Source organism: Littorina saxatilis, linkage group LG3 (assembly GCF_037325665.1).
Source record: "Littorina saxatilis isolate snail1 linkage group LG3, US_GU_Lsax_2.0, whole genome shotgun sequence".
NCBI lineage: Eukaryota > Metazoa > Mollusca > Gastropoda > Littorinimorpha > Littorinidae > Littorina > Littorina saxatilis.
The window spans coordinates 76651634-76665650 of NC_090247.1; the positions used below are offsets into that span (position 1 = coordinate 76651634).

At 45.3% G+C, this 14017-nt stretch overlaps 1 protein-coding gene across 2 annotated transcripts in view; it reads right to left on the bottom strand.

Annotated features, from left to right (window-relative positions):
- Positions 1 to 14017, bottom strand: part of LOC138963298 (dystrophin-like) — a 411116-nt gene that overhangs the window by 23570 nt on the left and 373529 nt on the right. For both annotated transcript variants that reach the window (XM_070335362.1, XM_070335361.1), the window contains exons 53-58: positions 10609 to 10670; positions 10127 to 10201; positions 8870 to 9083; positions 8430 to 8515; positions 3930 to 4087; positions 2334 to 2500 (exon numbers count right to left, since the gene is read on the bottom strand). In XM_070335362.1, the coding sequence (XP_070191463.1) occupies positions 2334 to 2500; positions 3930 to 4087; positions 8430 to 8515; positions 8870 to 9083; positions 10127 to 10201; positions 10609 to 10670 (762 nt within the window). The remainder of the gene's footprint in view (positions 1 to 2333; positions 2501 to 3929; positions 4088 to 8429; positions 8516 to 8869; positions 9084 to 10126; positions 10202 to 10608; positions 10671 to 14017) is intronic.

Below are 14017 nucleotides of genomic sequence, written 5' to 3' on the forward strand. Positions count from 1 at the left end.
GCAATCCTTGCGATAGCCAAGTCTCTAGCGTCTTGTGTCTCCTTCTGGAGAGCCTCAAGAGACTCACTGCCCAAAAGAGCACCCTCCTCAAACGGAGAAGACTTCAGACTATCAATAGTCCCTTTGCCTCTGATCTTCGACCCTGCGAGAAACGCAGATCTGCGAGAATGCACCGCATGCGTGTACAGCTTGGCAGATAAACCCATCTGTTCTTGAGAAACTCTCGCCAGAGTCGCCAAAAGAACCGTCACATCTTCAGATGACGCGTCAAACCTAAACTCAAACGGGTCGAGAGACGACGCGATCGACCGCGATAAAGATCTCTGAAGGGACTCTGAAACAGAGGCCAACTCCAAAAGAGATCTACCCGTCTCCTCCAAAGCAACCAAGGCGGCCTCCGTATAGGGGACAGCTCTGTCCCTACTGTAGCCGTCCTCTCTTAAGGAAGCCAGATCCGGCGTGATCGGAAGGGAAGCCCCCGGAAGAGAAAAAGTCTCCACCAAATTGATCTGCGGTGGACTCAACTTGAAGTTGCGAAACCCCGCAGACCTAAACAAAAGTTGACCAGGCTGAGCCAACCATGGCTTAGCTGAATCAGGAGCATCCCCATGTTGTACCAACAACGGTACTGAAGGAGCCTGAGACATAGACTGAGAAGACTTCTTCAAAACCTTGGCCATATGAAAAGCCACTGACGGCGATTCAAGGAACCGAAAGTCACGCTTCTTCTCCCTCACACCACGGAAGTCTTCAAACGCTGAAGGAGGTGGTACCTCATGAGACTTAGGCTGAACCACCCCTTCCTTGAAGTACCTCGCGGCCGTTTCTGCCGCCAGAGCCACTGCATTAGCCAGCTTAAAGGGCAGTTTGACCTCCATGCTCTCCGCCACTGCGGACGCACCATCATCGGGACAGTCCTCCTGCACCTCCGTGCAATCGGGAAACCGGTCCCCCCCCTGACTGTCATAGTCAAGTAAGGAGCCGGCACGACTGTCCCCTTCCTGCCCCCCGGGCGGAAGCGAAAGCTGTACATTCTGACCATAGACTTGGGACATGGCTGACTGTACTAACACTTCCGTTCGCTCACCAAGGTTCGTACCCCGCACTGACCGACCGCCATGGCGGAATTGGCCAGCACAGGTATCGGAACTTTCACCCATATAGCCAACGGCAGGGGTTACTTCCTCTTGGCAACGCGCTGCACTTTCACCGGAGAACCCAGTTACTAATGCAGCAGACATACCTTCAGAACGACGTGCCACACCAGACGACGGAACGCTCGCCGGAACCGTACGACCACCATCCACATCCTGCACCGCATGCACATCAGCTCGAGTAACCGTAGCCGTAGGCGAAGGAAGCACCCTAGCCAGAGAGGCCACCCCAGCCACGCCCCCCGGAAGGGCACGCAGCTCCGCTTTCGTCGACGCTACTTCTTCAGCCAAAGACGAAATCTGTGTACTAAGGGAGAGAAGCAAAGTGGCCACGTCCGCAGACGCAAGCCCGAGATTCACAGCAACAGGAGCCGCTTTAACCGGCTTATCAACATGAACAATCTTATCTGCCGGTTTACCGGGCAAAATGGAAGCAGAGGGCATGTCAACAACATTTTCACCGTTTTTATTTGATAAAGATTCTAACACCGGAACTACAGACTGTCCCGACTGTTTAGCTTTACGAGGCGTTTTTCTAGGTGGGGTAGACTCAGCAGCTACCGGCTTAGAAGACTGCCTCTTCTTGACGCTATCCGCCATGGCCAAAACAACTCACGAAAAAAATTTTCAAGAAAAATTTCACAAGTCAACAAGGCCACAAAACGCCCACAAAATCAAAGAAAAATCAAAACGATCTCACCTCACATAGTCGCGAAGACAAGACAACAAGAAGAAACCAAGGAGAAAGACCCCAGTCCGGAGACCAAGTATCAAGGCTGAAGAAATCAGCCGGAGCATACAGCACTGCGACCAGCTAGCTGACCGCTGGGTTTTGGAATGGTGCAAATGGCGGCAAACGGAAGTCAGACAGGAAGTTAGTCTGGCATTATGGGATAGGTCACTCTTTTTTAGAGTTGCTTCCCTTGTTACCAAGGGGACGTATACAGCGTTGCTAAGCACTGAACTAGGGTTAATTGCTATATGTGAGTTGGGTAAGATATGTAATTTAATAAGGTCTTAATAGGTCTTAGTTATCTTAAAACTGGACCCATACGTACAAGACAGATAAACATTCTTACTTTACCTCATACAAACCAAAGTAAAAACTCGAAAAGACTAAAGAAAGGATTTAAACAAAAACTGATTAAAGTAGCAATATGTCAAGAGTAAGTAACCGACCTAAATCCGACAATGGGGAAGTCTTTACAGACGTTGCACTTTGCCTGGTGTTTGGCAGTCTCTGCGGCAGCCAGGCGGTGTAACACCGGCAACCACACCGTGGACTGCGGCTCCAGCGACAACCAGTCCAGGAAGTTCCCCACCTGGATCTCTGGTCGACCTTTGGCCTGCAACATTTACACTGCATGATGAGTCAATCTGGACGGAAATAATTCAATAGTTTTCTCATCATAGTAAAATTGAGTGTGTGCGTGTGTAACTGTGAGTGTGCATGCGTATGAGTTTGCATAACGCGCACAACATGCCCCTCAGCATATCATCTCTGTTAATCATCATTTCATAAACATGTCTAACCTCTCCCAGCAGGCTAAATCCATTAGATAATGAAGAACAAGAGCTCCTATCACAAAAAAATAACAATGGAGAAAAAAAGAGAAAACCAATTCAGAAACAATAAGCCAAACTCATGTTTTCTAAAGGCTAACACAAACAAGTAGGCTGCATCTTTCATGAAAATGACAATCCCAAATCCATACCTGGCATCGGCCCACTTTATGAAAACAGCACTCAGTGATAATGCTGGTGAAAAAAGACACTCCCTCCGCCCCCCCAACCCCTCGACCCCCAAAAAGATCAAATACCAACAATAACAAGTCGCGTAAGGCGAAAATACAACATTTAGTCAAGTAGCAGTCGAACTCACAGAATGAAACTGAACGCAATGCAACGCAGCAAGACCGTATACTCGTAGCATCGTCAGTCCACCGCTCACGGCATAGGCAGTGAAATTGACAAGAAGAGCGGGGTAGTAGTTGCGCTGGGAAGGATAGCACGCTTTTCTGTACCTCTCTTCGTTTTAACTTTCTGAGCGTGTTTTTAATCCAAACATATCATATCTATATGTTTTTGGAATCAGGAACCGACAAGGAATAAGATGACAGTGTTTTTAAATTGATTTGGAAAATTTAATTTTGATAATAATTTTTATATATTTAATTTTCAAAGCTTGTTTTTAATCCGAATATAACATATTTATATGTTTTTGGAATCAGCAAATGATGGAGAATAAGATAAACGTAAATTTGGATCGTTTTATAAAAAAAAATTTTTTTTTACAATTTTCAGATTTTTAATGACCAAAGTCATTAAGTAATTTTTAAGCCACCACGCTGAAATGCAATACCGAAGTCCGGGCTTTGTCGAACATTACCCGACCAAAATTTCAACCAATTTGGTTGAAAAATGAGGGCGTGACAGTGCCGCCTCAACTTTCACGAAAAGCCGGATATGACGTCATCAAAGACATTTATCAAAAAAATGAAAAAAACGTCCGGGGATTTCATACCCAGGAACTCTCATGTCAAATTTCATAAAGATCGGTCCAGTAGTTTAGTCTGAATCGCTCTACACACACACACACAGACACACACACACACGCACATACACCACGACCCTCGTCTCGATTCCCCCCTCTACGTTAAAACATTTAGTCAAAACTTGACTAAATGTAAAAACCAAACCTCAATGTGAAGATCTCTCGGCAAAACACAACAGCTATCAAGAAAACGACAACCCAAATGTCCGCTCGTGACCCACCTTTTCAAAACAGCTGCGGACGCTGGGCTCGATGTTGCTGCCCCCGAAGGCGGCCACCTCCCCCAGCTGTAGCGGGATCTGGATACAGTCGTGCAGCAACAGGCCGAGCTTGCGCTGGTCCACAAAGCCGTTGGTGTCCGCGATCAGTCGAAACAGGACTGCACACACACAACAATCATATCAGCTTGACTCACAGGGCAAGTATGGCTGCCTACGTGGCAGGGAGACTGCAAACAACCATACTGGGCAAGTATGGCTGCCTACGTGGCAGGGAGATTGCAAACAACCATGGCAGGGAGATTGCAAACAACCATACTGGGCAAGTATGGCTGCCTACGTGGCAGGGAGACTGCAAACAACCATACTGGGCTACATGTAACAGTAAACAGTCAAAACAAAGGGAGAATAGACGCATTCTGGCAATAGCTGTTGGGTTTGTATGGCTTGCGAAAGAGTCACAGAATACTCTTGCTTTTAGTGAGGCAAGCTTTCTACACCTGCTTCTAGTGAGGCAAGCTGTCTACACCTGCTTTTAGTGAGGCAAGCTGTCTACACCTGCTTTTAGTGAGGCAAGCTTTCTACACCTGCTTTTAGTGAGGCAAGCTGTCTACACCTGCTTTTAGTGAGGCAAGCTTTCTACACCTGCTTCTAGTGAGGCAAGCTGTCTACACCTGCTTTTAGTGAGGCAAGCTGTCTACACCTGCTTTTAGTGAGGCAAGCTTTCTACACCTGCTTTTAGTGAGGCAAGCTGTCTACACCTGCTTCTAGTGAGGCAAGCTGTCTACACCTGCTTCTAGTGAGGCAAGCTGTCTACACCTGCTTCTAGTGAGGCAAGCTGTCTACACCTGCTTCTCGTCCACATGTTTCAGCCACACCCGTCTCTGGTGTCTATAATAATAATATTAAGTCGCGTAAGGCGAAAATACAACATTTTAGTCAAGCTGTCCAACTCACAGAATGAAACTAAACGCACTGCATTTTTCACAAGACCTCGTAGCATCGTCAGTCCACCGCTCGCGGCAATGGCAGTGCAACCGACAAGCCAGAAAAGTGCGGTAGAAGTTGCGCTGAGCAGGATAGCACGCTTTTCTGTATCTCTATTCTTTTTAGCTTACTGAGTTTGTTTTTAATCCAAACATATATCTATACTGTTCAAAAAAAGAAACGCATAGTTGCTACTTGCCAAATTTGTTTTATTTTTCGAAAAAATTAACAGAAAATCCAATATTTAGATTATTTGTTTGAAATTTGGTATGGACACAGTTGAATGCACACACAGTTCATTTGCATCTTCAAATCAATCAGTCAATCAATACGATTGGGTGCCGAGGCTGTCAAGTCAGTAGGGGGTGTGACTGCCTTGAGCAGCAACAACTGCCCGGCACCTTCTGGGCATGGACTGGATCAGATGCCGGATATCTTGCTGTGGGATGGTGTCCCACTCCTCCTGAAGTGCCTGCAATAGATCGCGGTGATTTGCCGGCGCTTCTTCTCGCCTGCGCACACGTCTGTCCAATTCATCCCAGAGGTGTTCTATCGGGTTCATGTCTGGCGACATGGATGGCCAGGGAAGCACCTGGACATGGTGGTCGGTGAGGAACTGGGTGGTGAGTCGTGCTGTGTGCGGGCGAGCGTTGTCCTGCTGGAATATGGCATCCTGGTCAACCAGAAGAGGAAGGGCGTGTGGGCGCAGAATTTCCTCCACGTATCGCTGGGCAGTTATGCGCCCTTGGACGTGCACCAGGGTGCTCCTTCCAGCGGTATTGATCGCCCCCCACACCATGACGCCTCCACCACCATGAACGGGTGCCTCATCCACACAGTTGGGCGCGTAACGTTCGTTTACTCTCCGGTAGACCCTCCTCCGACCATCATGTCGCTGGAGCAGGAAGTAGGACTCGTCGCTGAACCACACGTGTCTCCAGTGATTCCGGACGGTCCAGCGAAGGTGCTGGTTGCCCCTCTGCACTCGGTTCTGGCGATGGCGGCGGGTGAGGACAGCTCCTCTGTGAGGTCTGTGAGCTCTCAAACCAGCTTCATGCAGGCGGTTCCGCACGGTCTGGTCCGATAATCGGTGTGGCCCGGGAAGAGCCTGGACAGAAGATGAGGCCGACAGGAAACGATTCCGGAGGTGGCGGAGCCGTATGAAGCGGTCGTGAGCAGCAGTTGTCGCCCTTGGTCTTCCCGCTCGTGGCGGAGCCAGTAGCTTGAAACCTGACCCACAGTCTACTGATGGTGCTCTGGGACACGTGGAAGTGCCTGGCGATTGCACTTTGACTTTGGCCTGCTTGTAAACGACCCAATGCAATTTGGCGGTCTTCTCTGCTCAATCGGGCCATCTTTCGTCGCTGAATTGTCGTCTGATTTCTTTGTGGCGAACAATCCGCTTTTATGGGTTTTGGAAGACATGGTGAGAGCTCAATATTCCCCGAGTTTCACGAGATTACACTGAAGCATGACGAGTGGTCATGCCAAATGAGCAATTTTGACATTGTAGCCACTGATAACGCATGCGTCACGTGCAGAGCTCACTTGTGGCAATGGACGAAAGGTCGACGACCAGATAAACATTTTCTGCAGTTTGGTGGATATCCTTGTAGCCATATAACTAAATTAACCAAATATTACAAGCTATGCGTTTCTTTTTTTGAACAGTATATATGTTTTTGGAATCAGGAACCGACAAGGAATAAGATGAAATTGTTTTTAAATCGATTACGGAAATTTTATTTTAATCATAAATTTCATATTTTTAATTTTCAGAGCTTGTTTTTTATCCGAATATAACATATTTATATGTTTTTGAAATCAGAAAATGATGAAAAATAAGATGAAATTGTTTTTGGATCGTTTTATGAAAAACTATTTTAATTACAATTTTTAGATTTTTAATGACCAAATTCATCAATTAATTTTTAACCCATTTGACCCCAGGCCAGCGGCAGCCATTTTACTATGAAATCCCATGTACAGGGAAGTAATTCCGTCACATGTCACTTGTACAAACATTTAAAAAATGAAATAAAATGCTGTTTGAAAAGTTTGACTCACCTGTGTATTTTTCCTTGATGCACAAAACATCATTCCTTCAAATACAATTTTTTTTTTTGCAGCTACACAGCACAGGAATGTATTAAAAAAAATAAGAAGTACAAAATTTCACTTTCACGCAAGCACCAACATCAGTGTCTGGTCTCTTATACTCTTTCAAAACAGTGTCAGACTGTTGAAAACACACAGACTTGCAGCAAGGGTCCAACCTCCACAAAAGAAAAAGCTGCAGCAGTTCCGAATGAAACTGAGCAAAACAGTGTCCCTTACACAGGTCTAAGTCCGTAAATCCCTGAAAAACATCGTTGTCATCGTCCGAGTCCCCCATGAAGTCGTACCAAAACTCTGCGTTTGATCGTGTATCCATTTCGAAGTTTCAAAAAATCGCTACTCCTCTCACAGTGAACCAATTTTCAAGAAGAAAACATGTGCATAACCGGAAGGAAGTCGCGAAAACAACGAAGTCTCGTCCGCGAGAGTCTCGTTTATAACAACAACAATGGCCGCGCCCTACTGAGACACGTGTTTAGCGGCTGGTAGCGGGCGCTCCGGGGCCAGCCACTGCAGAAAAACAGCGGGCGCTAGCGGGCGCTCCGGGGCCAAATGGGTTAAGCCTCAAAGCTGAAATGCAATACCAAAGTCCGACCTTTGTCGAAGATTGCTTGGTCAAAATTTCAATCAATTTCATTGAAAAATGAGAGTGTGACAGTGCCGCCTCAACTTTTACAAAAAGCCGGATATGACATCATCAAAGATATATAAAAAAAATGAAAAAAACGTCTGAGGATATCATTCCCAGGAACTCTCATGTAAAGTTTGATGAAGATCGGTCCAGTAGTTTACTCTGAACACTGCTGCTAGCTTACAGTTTGTTGATGCCATTGTTTTTGGGGTTGCTTGTCTGCTTCCTTATTGATTACGGCCACTGACTGGTGCTAAGCTAAGGGGATTAACAACACGCCACATTTTAAGGAGATTGCATTATTTCCCTCCCGAAAAATCAATACTCTGTGCCATAAATTACATGGTAACATGCATCCGCCGTTCTAAAGTTGCTTGTTCAATACAAGACGCCTGCTAAACTTATCTTTCTACCAAGTACTAACAGGATTAAGTCTCCTTTTCTCCTTTCTTTTCTTAAAAAGAAATAATACAAAGACAAAGTGCATGCCTTTTGAAAACAAGGAACAGTGAAAGATTCTTTCGTTCACTGGACAGCTCGGTGACTGAAGTTAGACTGATACCTTGCTGAACAGCTTGAGAGTTTTATAGTGCCACACGAGTGAGACTCGGGGAGGGCGGTTGGGAGATACACGTGACCATCAGGGGATCTGTATTGAGGGTAGTCTGAAAGATGGATCGGAGCCACATTGTGTCCCCTCTTTATTTTAAAGGCCAATTATTTAGTTTTATCGTTACTCTTCAGCTTTAAGACATGACGTCACTCACATCGGTACTTGTCCTCCAGCTGACCGGAACACAGCAGTACCGTCCCCACCTTGAAGGACAACACCCTCAGCTTGCCGCTCCGCACGCTGCAACATCAAACAATACAGTGTCACTACAGTGCTGCCTCTACTTTAAGACCACAAAAGCAGGTTGAATAACACAGGTATCAACACGGTTGAATAACACAGGTATCAACACGGTTGAATAACACAGGTATGAACACGGTTGAATAACACAGGTATCAACACGGTTGAATAACACAGGTATCAACACGGTTGAATAACACAGGTATGAACACAACATCTGAAAAGCAAGATGTTACAAGAAGGGAAGTCTTAGATAATATCGCGATGTCTTTAAAAGAGCTGGTTCCAGTGTACCTGAAAGTTATGACGCACAATTAAAACAACAGCACCATGGGTACCAAGCCAATTACTCACGGATCGTAGACGTTGAGAATCCAGTTGAGCACCAGGTCCACACACAGCGGCACGTTGACGGGAACATTCTGCGTGCTGCGCTCAGCCGCCACCTGCTCGAACATGGAGGACAGACACTCGATCATCTCCGACACGTCCATCAACTTGTCGTTCTGCCCTCGCAGCCCCTGCCGCTCGAAGGCGTCGCTCGCAGTGGCCATGTCCACCAAGTGCACTGTTGGAAGGATCAAGACATGTTGTCAACAGGTGTTTTATGTGGTCTTTTATACAGAGGTAACTGTGATGTCAATAACCATTTCAACCTATTCAAGAAGCTTTTAACATTTTTCAAGTTTGAAACATCCCTGCCAGCTTATTCATGGCTCTCCAAACATCACTGGAAGAATATAATAATTCATACTTATTGAATCTGTGAACAGATCGCATTTCAACTCACATACAAAATGAATGTTTACAAAATAAAGAGCTAATTTCAAATATACTCTAAATGACAACATGAGCAGAAGGATATATAGACAAGCCTGGAAGCTACCATGGCAACCTGTGCTCTGCTACCATGGCAACCTGTGCTCTGCTACCATGGCAACCTGTGCTCTGCTACCATGCAACCTGTGCTCTGCTACCATGGCAACCTGTGCTCTGCTACCATGGCAACCTGTGCTCTGCTACCATGGCAACCTGTGCTCTGCTACCATGGCAACCTGTGCTCTGCTACCATGGCAACCTGTGCTCTGCTACCATGCAACCTGTGCTCTGCTACCATGGCAACCTGTGCTCTGCTACCATGCAACCTGTGCTCTGCTACCATGGCAACCTGTGCTCTGCTACCATGGCAACCTGTGCTCTGCTACCATGGCAACCTGTGCTCTGCTACCATGGCAACCTGTGCTCTGCTACCATGGCAACCTGTGCTCTGCTACCATGGCAACCTGTGCTCTGCTACCATGGCAACCTGTGCTCTGCTACCATGGCAACCTGTGCTCTGCTACCATGGCAACCTGTGCTCTGCTACCATGGCAACCTGTGCTCTGCTACCATGGCAACCTGTGCTCTGCTACCATGCAACCTGTGCTCTGCTACCATGGCAACCTGTGCTCTGCTACCATGGCAACCTGTGCTCTGCTACCATGGCAACCTGTGCTCTGCTACCATGCAACCTGTGCTCTGCTACCATGAAGTCACCCTTCTTGATGACTTTGACTCGCAATAAATCAATGCCAAAGTTAAAATCTGAGTGTGAAAAACAGAACTACTTACATCCCATTTTCTTCTGCACCATCCTGAGTTTCATGCCGGTTCTGTACGCTGCAAAGCGGATCTCGTTCAGCGCACCTGGTGGTAATGAAGCAAAGTCAGTCATTAATTTCCCCATAAATAACTTGATCATCTTTGTTCGTTTATTTCTGTCAGTGTCATTTATAAGATCTCAACAGAGCAAAATCACCTGCTAATCCGTGCAAGCTAGGTACACCAATCCAAAAATACACCAGCATATTCATACCCCCACCCATACACACACACACACAGCATACCCCCACCCATACACACAGACAGACCCACAGAGATCGATACACACACACACTCCCGACACACACATTTCAATATTCAGTGATGCGACTAGAAATGGATTTGCTCGTTAATATTTCAGTGAGGCCGGTATACATAGGTATACATTGTTAATACTAACACACTGTATTCAGTCAGTGGTGAAACATATACTGTGATATATATATACTCACTTAAATCGTCCATCAAAATTGCGAACTGAGGGTGGTCCCATTGGGTTTTCTCTGAGATGTGACTGAAAGACAGCAAATAGTGATTTGTTAAAACACATCTTTGAATCTAAGATACATGTTACAGTTTTGGGTGGGTTTTTCTCTGCTGGAAAAGACGTGTGTGGATTTTATGGGGAGGATCACACGTCATATGCAGCAATTGATAAATCTGAGCTCCTGAAATATCTATCAACACAAAATTATTATACATGTAGAAGGGTAAATGATCATGATTTATCAAAATGAGAAATAAAATCTATAATATTGAAGCACCAGAGGCACAAAAATAAGAGAGCCAGAGAGCAAGAGATAAGAGAGAGAGTGAGAGCTTATAAAGAGAGAATGAATGAGAGAGATAGAGAGAGAGCCAGAGAGAGAGAGCTTATATAGAGAGAATGAATGAGAGAGATAGAGAGATAGAGCCAGAGAGCCAGAGAGAGAGAGATAGAGTGAGAGAGAGAGAGCTTATATAGAGAGAATGAATGAGAGAGATAGAGAGAGAGCCAGAGAGCCAGAGAGCCAGAGAGAGAGAGATAGAGTGAGAGAGATAGAGAGAGATAGAGAGAGAGCCAGAGAGCCAGAGAGCCAGAGAGAGAGAGATAGAGTGAGAGAGAGAGCTTATAAAGAGAGAATGAATGAGAGAGATAGAGAGAACCAGAGAGCAAGAGAGCGAGAGAGCTTATATAGAGAGAATGAATGAGAGAGATAGAGAGAGAGCCAGAGAGCAAAAGAGAGAGGAGACATGAGATAGGGGAAGAGAAAAGTGAGGGATGGGTGATGGGGGTGGGGTTAGAGGCATTGAACGCTAAAGTGACAAAACTCAAGAAAACTCTGATTACTTTTTGTGGACAAATCTCGTGATGGTGATATTTGGCAAAATGACAGTGGCACGGCAAGATCCATCCATATTTTGGTAATCCCTTGCCTTCTGTTCACACATTGTTCACACGTACGCTGTTGGATGCACACAGGACAACACGCGCAGTGTCAGATCTGCTAGCTACCATGAGATCAAAATATATTTGCCTCCAGCCACTGCATGACGACAGTTTCTGCACACCTGTCCTAGCTTCTACTTCTAGCTTGTTTGAAATTAATTTATACACACGATGCACAACTTGCAGTAGTCTTTTTAACCGTAACTTGCTTCTTAAAATTGTGATTAGACTTTTTAAATGTTATCATTTGATCTTTTCTGTTTCATCATTTTGTCATTTTATCATTTCACAAGCTCACAAACTGTAGCCTGAGTTTCACATATTGTTCCTGATTGTTCTGTTCCTCAATCCTTGCACACTCACAATAAACCAATTCACAAACAATGTTCCTCAATCCTTGCACACTCACAATAAACCAATTCACAAACAATGTTCCTCAATCCTTGCACACTCACAATAAACCAATTCACAAACAATCGCAAACTCTGCTACAAATCTGCCCCAACTCGGAAACTCAATTCACTTCAGCAAACATCACAACTCGTATCCTTGCATCTTTTATCTCACTACCAAAGTTATACTGCTCATACACAGCCTAGCTCTCTTCTCAACTTTGTCCTCATATGCATCTCGAATCTACATTTCCTGTCCACACCTTAGTGGCTCTGATGTGCAGAACACTTTGTTAGCATGGCACTGCAGCAAACGGTGCGAATTAAATCTCCCTCCGACCAAATGTCAGTGACAACTTTGCAGCCGCTCCACATATGTAGAAGGTTTTTTTTTTTAGGGGGGCATCCAGCAAATGGTGTGAAATGTCCCTCTTGCCAAAATGTCAGTCATAGATTTAGCTCAATTAATTCCCACGTGTACTGGCATCACAAAAAATGTCAATGCCACGCTAAGCAACATCTCCAATGCATCACTGAAAGAACACCTAAAAACGGCTTGTATGTTTTAGTTTTGCAGACATGCCAAGTATACTATAGGCTAAATCACGTCTTTTGATGCCGCATGTCAAAGCCAAACATCGTAGAACATCTCCAGTGCATCAAAACTACACCTCAAAACGGCAGACACAATTCATCAATGAGTGGCTGATATTTCCCATAGACCATACAAAATAAATCCCGTTTCTGACTCTGCATTGAATATATGTCAAACGATATAAAGACGATTCAATCAGCATGTTAACACTACAGTAAAAACACTTAAAAAAAAGTCCTATACCCCAAACCTCATGCATCCTGCAAAACATCTATGTGGCAAACATGCGGAGAGCACACAAACTAAATCACGACTTTGTTCTCCGGCATTCAATGTAGCAACATCTCCTGTTCCTCCACCTCAAACTTCATGAGCTGTGACACACGCCTGCAATGTTATTATCTATGTGGCTGACACGTGGAGTGTACAGACTGAATCACGTCTTTGATTCTGCATCACAGTCATAACAACATCTCTGGTGCACTCATTTACATCAAACCTCACCCACGCCTGCAATGTATCTACATGGCCGACACTTGGAGTATACATGCAGGCTAAATCGCGTCTTGGAATCTGCAAAGTCCCCCTGGATTTGTCGCCTCCCTCTCCGACCTACATCTCCCTCTCTCCACACCCTCTCCCCGTCTAATAAATATTGCCAGCGCAGACTGCATTAGGCGTGTCTCCGGGGCCCTACCCACGTGTCTCCGGGCCGTACCCACGACGAAGGCTGCATTAGGCCACTAATTGCTTGAAAGGCGCAAAGAGGGTGCCCCCCCGCTAGCAGGATTAAGGAGATTAGAAAGCCGAACAACGCCGGATTAACTGCGCGCTAAACGCTATATATAAACACCACTTGCCTGTGATTCCACACAGGCCGACAAGTATAGGTCTTTGCATGGAAGGTCAGCCACTAACTAACCTTTTGTTCCTTAATCACTCAACCCACAGCTGCTATTAGCTATGATGGTATAATGAATATAACCTGCAACGCAAGGCTGTATTAGTGATTAGCTTCATTTCTATCCACACGGAGAGAGACAAGAAAACTAATACAGTGCTGATGTATATACTGCTCTGATGGACAAATGTATCTCCATAAAGAAAACGAGTTTGGCGCAGCATTTAGGATAGACAAAAAACAACGAAGGGTAGATATAAAGAGTAACCATGCATGCTCTGTCCATGGAGAAAGGGGCTAATACTCTCATGATGAACGAAAAATATCTGTGCGCAGAGAATTATATAATTATCCCCTCGCTATGTTCCAATAAAGACAAACCACAAGGAATCAAAAGATTACAGAAACTCAGGGCAGTGAACAAGGAATCTAGACTTCACAGAAGGCACGGTCAGATCAATAAAACATATAAAAAGCTGCATCAATAACTCCACACAGATGATATCTGGATGAAGATTAAATATACCTTGGGAAGAATTCTGCA